The sequence below is a fragment of the Poecilia reticulata genome, linkage group LG21, assembly GCF_000633615.1.
Source record: "Poecilia reticulata strain Guanapo linkage group LG21, Guppy_female_1.0+MT, whole genome shotgun sequence".
NCBI classification, from domain to species: domain Eukaryota; kingdom Metazoa; phylum Chordata; class Actinopteri; order Cyprinodontiformes; family Poeciliidae; genus Poecilia; species Poecilia reticulata.
Genome location: NC_024351.1, coordinates 23,925,013 through 23,935,552, shown reverse-complemented (window position 1 = coordinate 23,935,552; position 10,540 = coordinate 23,925,013). Strand labels below are relative to the sequence as shown.

The 10,540-nt window shown below is 38.3% G+C and overlaps 1 protein-coding gene across 2 annotated transcripts; it reads left to right on the top strand.

Annotated features, from left to right (window-relative positions):
- The first annotated feature begins 1,173 nt into the window (after positions 1-1,173).
- On the top strand, positions 1,174-6,669 carry LOC103457978 (uncharacterized). 2 transcript variants are annotated; one of them, XR_532509.2, is made up of 11 exons: positions 1,174-1,475; positions 3,354-3,440; positions 3,603-3,743; positions 3,839-3,963; positions 4,410-4,546; positions 4,653-4,746; positions 5,027-5,091; positions 5,212-5,471; positions 5,600-5,778; positions 5,900-6,027; positions 6,203-6,669. XR_532509.2 is itself a non-coding variant. In XM_008398475.2 (10 exons), the coding sequence occupies exons 2-7, from the start codon at positions 3,359-3,361 to the stop codon at positions 5,296-5,298; spliced, it is 666 nt and encodes a 221-aa protein (XP_008396697.1). In that variant the 5' UTR covers positions 1,174-1,475; positions 3,354-3,358; the 3' UTR covers positions 5,299-5,471; positions 5,600-5,778; positions 5,900-6,027; positions 6,203-6,666. The 2 variants fall into 2 exon arrangements, 1 of the variants encoding a protein (XP_008396697.1); XM_008398475.2 differs by lacking the exon at positions 5,027-5,091 and having other exon boundaries at positions 6,203-6,666.
- Positions 6,670-10,540: the final 3,871 nt, after the last annotated feature.

Below are 10,540 nucleotides of genomic sequence, written 5' to 3'. Positions count from 1 at the left end.
GTGGTCTGATCAGCCACTATTTAAGTTCCTCTCATTTCTTGTTTGTGAGGTCAGTTTTGTGCTTGAGTTCTTTGTGAGTTCTTTGTGTTACTACCTGAGTTGTAGTTTGTTATGTTGACCTCTGTTTTGTGCCCAATTCATCATTTTTTAATTATTTTTTGACTTTTTTGTAATAAATTAAGATTATTTTTGGAATCCATTCAGCGTCTCTCTGGCTGGTCTGTGTAGAACCCTCACAGACACAAAGAAGTCCCTGATCTTCAGCTAAGACTCCAATCAGGAAATACTGTACCAGAGTCTGACTCAGTCATGTAATTAGAGGATCGACAGTCGGCTGCAGCATTGTGGGACCAAAATACCTGCACCAGCAGGGACACTGGACTAAGATACTATCTTCATTGTAGAGAAGATGGTTCAGTTTTTAGTCACTGGTTTTAGAGCTTCTGTTTTTAATGCCTGGAGAAAAACATATAGTTTACTATTTGAATCAGAACCGATGTAATGACAGGCAGAACTTTCTAAAAGAACAATGTGGACAAGCTGTTGAGACAGCAGGAGGAGGAGCTTACACCAGAATGCAGATCAGTCAGCAGCCTAGGTTTAATGCCTTTCCCAGGAGCACATTAACGTGAGTCAGCAGGAGGTTGGAATCGGACCTATAATTTTCAGATTGCAAAACAACTAATCTTCCCACTCTGCCCCAATTTGCCCCAGTTGTTACAGTTAATGAGGCAGGTTATAACAAAGGAACACCCTGTATTTAACATTAACATATTAGGTCTGTGGTGTTCCTTCATGGTTAGGTATTGGTGACACTTGCAGTAAACACATGTAGGTTTTGTTATGTAGAAGTCTGAGCAGCTTCAGTGATCAGAGTTAGAAGGACCAAAACAAAAAGTGTTCCAACTATCGCAGGTCTTCTCTACTGTGTCTCAGTGTGATAATCCAGCTGCAGCTAACAGTACAAATACTGAAGTACTGCTAGGGTATAGGGTATGTATTTATTGTTTGACCTATTTTGTATTTATTGTTTGACCTATTTTGTATTTTATGTATGTACTTTTTATGTTAAATGTTCATAGAGAATATGGTCTCATTTTTTTAATGCTGCCTTGCTTTACAATGAAATTAATACTTTATACTGATTTGATTAGATGTCTGTCTTTAAACCCACCGTTGAGCACACTGAACAAAACCATGTGACAGTTTTAAACAGGCAGGTAGAGAGAGGCTGTTTTACCTGTTCACTACACAGTAATTTTCGCAGTGTTAAATATGCACTGTGTCACAATTCATTGACTCTTTCAGAGCTAATACAACAGACTGAGTATAATGCCCCCTAGAGTTCGTGAAAATTTCCAGTGTATACACGTCGTGTCAATTTAACTCTAACATTCTCCGCCCTCCTCCTCCTCTCAATCCAACAAGTCTAGCCGTTGCATGGACGCCATTTTTCACTTGCTTGAAAGACTGCGGTAAGTTTCTTTTTATAAGATAATAATACAATTTGAATTGTTTTATAAGAATATTTTCTGTAAGCCCCATTATCCGAGTGAGTTTTTATATCTTAATACTGAGTTTAATACGGCTAACCTGACCGAGTGAATGGCTAGCTTAAAATGTTCGCCTGTCCAACTCGACTATGTCCTGCTTAAATCCATGTCCAAGCGATATTGCATAGATATGTGTTTTATTTATTTAAGAAATATAATATAAATTTAGCAAAAGATGTCTGGGTTGAGACAAAATAAGTCACGTTGGCTTTCTGGCTTTTCAGGTCAACAGTAATGCTAACCGTCCAGCTACTTTTTTATTTTTTATTTACTTTTTTTTTTTTTGGCTAAGTAAATTGTATCGTTGGTGCCACGAGTTTCCAGTTTGGTTATTTAAAAAAATAACCAAACTGAATATTTGGTTATTTTTTAAGCCCCTCTGTCATTTGACATGTTATAATTAACACCTTTGACTGGCGCACATGGAGACATGATAGACTTTATGCAAAGAGTTCATCGCAGAGGAAACTAAAATCAATCAAATAAAAKATCCTTTCTGAATATCATCTCATGGACACTGAACTAAATGCGTCTTTCTGACCGGGAGCTGACAGCGTGTTGAAGAGTTACGGACACCTTGGTTAGGAAGCTCTGATTGGACAGGTAACAATAGTTCGGGTCGGACCAGAACTATTTGCCTGATGGTGCTCAGGCTTCTAATGAGTTTACATTTAATGAGTTTGCAGCACACAGAGAAAACCTAAAGAGAATGTTATGATCTACTTATTGTAGTTTAAGTAGAGGAATAACAGCTGACTGTTGAGAGAGGAAAGAAATTAAAGTGCAGATCCGTTAGGCAGAAACAAGCGCAGAGCGTCTGGAGCGTCCAGCAGCTGATCCGCTTCTGCTGGTTTTTCTCCCGCTGAGGGATCAGGAACCGATCAGAGTTCTGTCGTCTTCTAATCACGTTATTTCGTGAAATGTTACCTGATTTCAAAAACGTTCTAACAGAGAAATAATAAATGTTTCGTTTGATGACTACAAATTGGAAATAAAATGATTTATTTCTTTGACGGACAACGAAAAAACTCCAGCACAACCTCTGCTCCAAACTACGAACATTGTCGGCCCCTCTTCGGTTTTTTCTCTTTTTGCGGAGGATCAATAAATAACTTATTGGTGTTTTACCATCACCACCAGGTATGAAGTGCTTTAGCGTTTGAGTTGCACCACAGCGCAGCATAACTGAAAGAACAATTTCAGCTTGTTGTTATGACAAAGGAGGCTGGTATCGCGCCTGATCTAAATCTATTTATTTATGTCATCACATGGACTTATATAAAGTTTTATACATTTTCTTTTCATATACTTATTATTGTTTTTCTTCTTTAGATATTAGGTTGACTTAGAATGATTCCAAATAATGTACAGGAATAACCTGGTGCTGTTACATGTCAATCATCAGGGGGACCACTGGGGGGGCCAATCAGATGACAGGGGGGACACTGGCCCCCCCTCTGGCTCCGCCACTGTGCCCAGCACAATACCTCCACTGTAAATCTTGCTTGACTCCTCCATTAACCGTTGCTAATGCTAATGGGAAAGCCGACAAAGAAGCGAGGCAATTTGATAAACTGTTCTAGTTACTAAAGGACAGGGTGTTTAGTAACTGTAACCTAGATAAGAGTACAGACAAAGTCAAGTTACTTTGCGCTCAAGCCATTAATATGTAAACTTTAATTGTGTTCTATGAAAACCATGTAATGTAAGCTGTATTGGTTTGTGAAGCAGTTGGCACGTTTCACAAATTGAAAGCATTTCAGTACTAAAGATGAATGACTGAGGAATTATGTCCTGCAGGAACCATGTTGATTAAAACAAGACTTGGCGAGCTGCAAAAATGTGTCCGACTAACGGAGCCGAATCTGAAGGAGTTTTTGATAGCAGGTAAGACACTGGTAGCTTTACACAGGAAGATTTGAAGTGCTTGTAATGTTACTTCGCATTGTTTATTCAAAAGTAATGTTCCAGAGTCTATGCACATGTGAATATTAGAGCAACATAACCTCATAATTGTGGTTTAGACAAGCATTTGTCTTTTTCCTCTAGCATTCACAAAATTTGGCATGCCAGCTATAACAGAGGGTGTGAAGGTTGTTGACAGTTCTGGGACTGAGTTGGATGAAGATGTATTTGAGGATGTTGTTAAGGATCCCTCTGCTGGAGTCCTAACCATCAAATATGAAACTGGTTTGTTATATTAGTAATTCATGTTAGTATTTAATAAGCTTGCTATTTCATTGTGGTTAATGTTTTTGTCTTTCATTTGCTTCTCTTATGTTCAGAATTTGTCTCCATTGTGGAATCGCCTGAGGAATCTCAGCCAAGCTCCTCTGATTCTCAAGAGACACTCATTCTTTCAGAGAGTCCTTCCGCTAAACGCCAGCGCCTGGACACAGAAGCTAAGCATGTAAGAATTGACTCTCAAAAACTTAACGCAAAACGAAAAGTATTTTGTTTTAAAAGCCTTTATTTCCTCCAGAAAACCTGCTATGCTCAGTAGGGGTGCTAGAACAGTGTTTGTGTTAAATGTTAAAAGTTACAAAAAATCAGAGGTGCAATAACTGCTTATTGGGCCAAGGGGCAGGTGCAGAGATTTGGCAATTGGTTTGCACATTCTTGCACCAAGTTCAGTGCGTCAAACCTTCATTCGTTTTTACTGTTACTAGGGCATAAAAAACCCTACTTATAATGAACATACAAGTAAAATAAAATAAATACTAGTGATCCACCAGTCTTATAATACACACTGCTTTATTATCGCTTATATTTGAGAAGAGAATGTTTTTTTGTTTTACTAACAGTTACTGTTTTGATATGTATTTAATAAAAGCTGAAATGTTTTGTTGTTTGAAGTTGGTGGAATCCATTCTTAACAACAAACCTGATGGCGAACGGATCATGAAGGAATATAATCGAAGCAAGTGCCTTACAGATGAAACCAGAAGGAAAATGGTTAACATACTGGCAGCTGATATGACAGAGAAGAACGGGTAATTTTGCAAATGGGCTTTAGCTAGGTGTCTAGTTGAAATAAAAGTTTTTGTTAAATCCAGTGCATACCTTGGATAATATACCTTGACCATTTTAATTTTGCAGGACATCACCACCCAGAGAGGTTAAAGAAATGTATGCCAGAGGAATTGTGAGCTTATTCCCCTACCTCAGAGATCCATTCTCCAGGAATGGTTATGTAAGTCACATACCATAATTGACTGTGTTACGGTAATCAGCGTAACACATTAAAAACTTTTAGTTTTTAATTAGATTGTATGAGTAACTGATGCAGTTGCTTTGTAAATGATTTTCCTTAAGTTTCAATTGTGAAATTTCTGCTGAGAATATTTTTTCCACATTTCAACTGTGTTTTTTATATAAACCTTTTAAAAATATAACCAATAATGCTATAAACAGTTTAAAATCATAAATCCATTTGTGGACGTTACAAGTTCTGAGATGCCTGCTCTCAGCAGATTTACTGGTTGTGTCAGTCATAATCAGAGATCCACTGCTAGAGACAGACGATCATCATATGGAGGTAAACCATTAACACTTGAGAACAAATGCAACTACGGGTATGGTGTTGCATTTTTGGGGGGCAGAGGAGGTTTTATTGTTGTTGTTCTTTTAAGTTGAAGGATTTTCTTATATTGACTAGCATCTTCCGAAGAAGCATCGTGTGAACATGGACTTGGAGGACCAGCTGCTAGACGGGAGACCCAGTTTGTTCCAGAGACTGTCCTGAGTGAAGAAGAGTGTAAGGAAGCCATCGCACTGATGAAGCATTCAGTCGATGAGGACACAGTCAAGAAGAAGATGAAGCTCACGTTTGACTTCCGACGCAACGTGGTCCTCGATCCCCAACAGTCAAGCAACATACTCTCTGTCTTTCCACGTTTCAAAGATGTCAAAGGCTTGGTAATTATTTAAATTGTTATTTTTTATAATTTCACAATCATGTAAAATTTTTATCTTTGTGACAAGTCAAAATGAATACAATTAATGTGGCTGGGAAATGTTTAAGTTTTTTACTATCTACATCCTAGGTGGAGCAGGATTTTGTCCTAATGTTTGAAGAAGATGTTTGTGGAGAAATGGCCAACCACATTCAAGACAAAGATCATCCAACAATGCAGAAAGCTTCCAACCACCAGTGACCTTGAAGAACTTCTCCTGGCAGCTGATACTCCTGAGGATGGCACTGAAGTGGATGATGATGATATGAGTAAGGATGACTTTCCACATTATGTAGGATTCAGTTATTGTGTGAGCTTCATTTAGTGGTGTACACATATTTTAAATTGCATAATCACTAGATTTTAAACATCAAATTTCTCTTATCACAGGTTGGGACAGTGACCTCTCATCGATTTTGTTGCTGCTACACCTGATTCCCCCCTCTGCTTTGGGCCGGAAGAGACCAGGGAAGGTGTCTGCCTCCCAAGCAGAGAAGCATCTTGTGGTCTTCAAGAAGGTTTGTATTTGTTGCAAATGTTATTTTATATTTTACTCAAGGTTGTTTCACTGGAAGAGTTTCAGTTTTACTGTGATATTACACATAGTTACATGCTGTTTTCCCATATGAAAGCTGTTTTTTGTGTAGCATTGCAGCTATGGAATTGTAATTGTATTGTGTGTTCCCCCCACAGACGGGAACCAACATCCAAGAACATCTTGATGCCATCACGACGAGCACACAACCCTATCTCCTGGCTGTGGGACGGAGGAAGAAAGTAGCTCACTAGTTCTTCATCATCCTTGACAAAAATGCCATCGCTTGCAGGTCAACTTCCTCTCTTGGTGCTTTTGACAAACTGTTTAAGGCACATTACGTTGTTTGCCACAACATACAACCCCATGCTGTGCAATATGTTAATGTTCATCCAGACCACTGTGTACAATATAGATGTAGGTAAAGTGAAAGAAAGTCCTCGTGTGGCAGAAATTTGGGCTAGGTTGCTTCACTAGTACTTGAACAAATCTGTTTGACAGAGTTAAGTTGCACAAATGCACTCGTTCGGCATATACGAGTAGTTAGTTCATGGTTACTTGGATGGAAAAACTGTCTTAAATGTGCTCTGTCAACTTCGAGCCGTCTAATGTAATGGGATGTACACCATGTGATGTTTCTGTTACACTACCAAAAGTTAACAGTGTATCTTACAAATGTGCTTTAGTTCAATAAAGTAAAGTTAAATGCATTTCTGTGGTAATTTGATTTTATTCAATTGAACATTTAACTCTACAAAAGTGTAAAAATAGCACTTCATATTTATCTGTGCAGAGTTGTTTTTTCACAGCTAAAGAGTAAATTATCAACACAGTAGTGTGTCAGATTAACACTCACTGGAGTTATATGAGCCTCCAGTGTAAACCCTCAATAACTCAATACAGTGTAGAAAAGCATGAGAATCGGAGTCATTTTGTCACCACTGTAGAGTAACTTATTAACTTTGATTAGAATCATATTTACTCTTATCAGAGTTATTTGACTAGGAGTGTTAAGTTTTATTAACACTGCACAGTGTTAGGGAGTGTTAAATTTTAACTCTATTTTGAGTTAAATTGTACTCTGAAAATGGAACACTATCGAAAGTTAAATTGACACCAATTCCGATAAGGACCAAATAGACTCGGACACAGTGTTAAATTCAACTCTTTAAGTGTTGATTTAACACTGCAAAATTTACTGTGTAGTGTAGGCAGAGTTTAGCTGAAAACCCAAAAATCTGCAACAAGTCTGTGCAACAGCCAGCAAAGAAGAGGAAATGTCAGTCATGAAACAAATGTTGAAAACAGCTGAAAATTACATTTTTGAAAATACAAGTTAATAATAATGAGAAAGTGAAAAGGGTATTTAGAAGAACAAAAGTGTTGAACTCCAAGTGGCATGTTTCCAACAGACTGACGAGACTCTTATTCACTGAGAAATGCATGCTGAATACACACCAACCTTGTTTAGTCCATTTGCCTAGGAAGTCTGGTTCAGTTGTGGAGGTGTGAATGAGTAATCAAACTCTGATGAACAAAACGGTGAACTCAGTCTGCCTACAAACCAAAGGTCTTGGTTCAGCTGAAGTGATCTCTGGTGTAGTTTGAGTGCATACTTGAACGTCAAGTGAACCGGAGACTGCTCCAAAAGCAGGAAGTGGACTACAGCTCTGGACATAAGTACAACCAAAACAAACATGCTAGCTAGCTATAGCTAGCTAAAAAAATTTCTTGCATTTCATGCAGAAGGAATTTGTCTTTTTCAGAGGTTTTGTGTTGTATCCTTTGGTGGTTTTTAGTGCAGTGCCCCCACAGGTGAGATGGAAAGCAGGTTTCTTAAAGGTTTGATCTGTTTGAAGCAATGCTCTGTGAAGCAAACTGCACCAGCTGCTGTTTAAGCCCCTGATCAAACTGGGTCTAACCAACTGTCAGGTGTGGAAACACCCATAGAAACAGAAACAGCTCCAAAAGAGTTTATTTCAAACATGATCAAACTCATGACAATATTAACAAATCACAACTTGACACATCCACCTTCTCTCCCTGAAAGCAACCTCTTGTGTTTTGTTTGGATATCATTTTTCTGACCAGATGGTCCATCACTTCCACTGAGCCAGGTGGGTTCAGACACTACACCATGACAACCGGTACATTTCTGTGTCTGCATACCATGTGGGACGAAAGCAAAAAATCTAAACAGAGACAGAGACCTTTTGAACCTCGTTTCACTCCAATGTGGATCTCAGGAGGAACGTGGGGGCTTTGTGTTTTCACTCTTAACCATAAACCACCTGACTTAGGTGAGATTCCACCATGCCACCTCAGCCCTCCCCCCACCCACATGTTATGCATTTGTGTTTCTGCTGACAAAGTGACATGCACTTGTGTTGACTGTTGAGCAGCTGCCAGCTTGTTGCTGCCTCATGTTAACAAACTGTATGAGTAAGTGGTGAAGCATGTGGGTCTTATGGTAAGATGAGGACCTTGTTCGCCTGATGCTCTGACATTGGGAAGTGATGAGGCTAATGCAATACCACAGAATAAAATGCCTTATCCACAGTCTCATTGCTATATGACACTTTTTGCTTTTTATACACTGCCAGTTTAAAAAAAACATAACATATGCACAAGCATATGGAGACCTTTAATAAGCACCACTTCCCTGGGGTCAGTTCTACTCATACTACTGTGAGGTTATGCTATCAAAGGATTTTTCTTCAGCAGGTGATACTGACTGTAGGAGGCAGGATGAGGATATAGACCAACATTTTCAGGATTTTCTTTTCTTTTTTTGTGCAGACAGAAGGGTTGGATGGCACTAACAACCATCTGCATGTCTACATGTCTAGCAGAGACCTTTAGATTGGAAGAATATTTGGTAAAATTACATTTGAACTGTCTGACTTGGACCTTGTGCTGAACATTCTTTCACACAGTTCTTACAAAAGTTTTCTAGAGTTCTTACCCATTCCTCCTGACAGTACTAATGGAACCGAGTCAGGCTTGTAGACATTTGCTCACACATTTTTAAATGTAGCTTTTTGTGTTGCTCAGGAGTAATGACTTCTTCTTGAGCCTCCTTTTAGCCCATGTCTTTACAGGATGTGTTTCATGTTAAGATGCTTAAGTCAGCATCGTCACAAGGTCATGAACAGGGTGATGGCAAATATGAAATACTTTTCATATTTGTTTTTCCTGCTTAGTATTCATCTGCTCCAGAACTATAAAATGTTTCAACTCCTATTTGCGTAGTAATGCTGGCCAATAGTGAATTAGTTCAGTGTATTGGAATGCCAGCAGCTGGGTGATTTTCTTCTTTAGTCCTATTGAAGCAGCAGTGATGTATGACACTCACACCACTTTTACATTCGGACTAAATGTTTTGATAGATGGTAAATGAGTTGAATTCAAATCAAAACTTTATGGTCAAATATTTACACTAGAAATACATTTATCCAGTCACACTCACATTCAGACACCTATTCTTAACTTGGGGTTAAGTGCCTTGCCCAGGGACTCTTCGAGTTGTAACAGGAGGAATCTGGAATCAAACTAACAACTTTGCAATTGCAAGACGTCTACTCTGGCCGGTGGGTAGATGTTTCAGTGGCCAGAGGCATAAGGAGGCACAGCTGCCCCAAGTATTTAGACACCTGTAAACCAAGGGCATGAATCCCATCTCATTATTGGGGGGGACCATAAACTGGAACATTTTTTAAGAGCAATTTTGGGGGATGAGGGGGTCGGCAAAGTTACAGTAAAATGTAACATAAAATGTGGTTAAATTTTTTTTGTGTGTTCAAGCTGCACCACCAAAAACAAGTAGCAATGAATAACAAAAGTGTTTTTCTCAGTAAACAACCTGTTGAGACCTATAGAAATCAAACTAAGATTCAAATGCTGCTTAGATATGAGTTTGGTTCAGAGTCACAGATCTAATCTCTGCTACACCTTTACAAAAACTTAAGGCTCTAAATAAAATTAAGTTTTAATAAGCAACTCCACTTAGTAAAATTCCTCATAAATATTGATTTATTGCAGTGGTTCTCAATACAAGTCATGTGTTATTTAAATGATAACTTCAGTTGCTTTAAACGTTTGTTTGTTTGTTTGTTTTTTTTGGGGGGGGCTTCATGTTAAAATCTATAAATATGTAGGAATTGAATGTTTTGGAAGTATCATAACTTAAACTTAAAGGTTAGCACCAGAGTTTTCTAGAAAAATATTCATATTTCATTTTGGCATACTTTATTTCTTTTTTTTACTGTCAGCTGCAATAGTTCCTCTGTTCTCGGCTCCGTGCTAACGCTCAGCTCACTCCTGTTTCAAACGCTGCTTATTAAAGTAAGAGTTAGAGAGCTAAATATAATTGAAATAAGGTGCTAAGTCTATGAAAGCAATGTAGCAGTTAAGCTAGTTTTGATTTCTAAGGCATAAGGTGGCAGTTTATCATGATTCAACCAAAGTAATGAAATAACGAACTGTTTATTGTCAAT

What these genes read in the sequence shown, in the direction of transcription:
- LOC103457978 (XM_008398475.2), top strand. Translation starts at nt 3,359, where the DNA reads ATGTTGATTAAAACAAGACTTGGCGAGCTGCAAAAATGTGTCCGACTA. An exon ending in AACCATCAAATATGAAACTG is followed by an intron (nt 3,744 to 3,838) that starts GTTTGTTATATT and finishes TCTTATGTTCAG; the next exon opens with AATTTGTCTCCATTGTGGAA. An exon ending in CATTCTCCAGGAATGGTTAT is followed by an intron (nt 4,747 to 5,211) that starts GTAAGTCACATA and finishes TATATTGACTAG; the next exon opens with CATCTTCCGAAGAAGCATCG.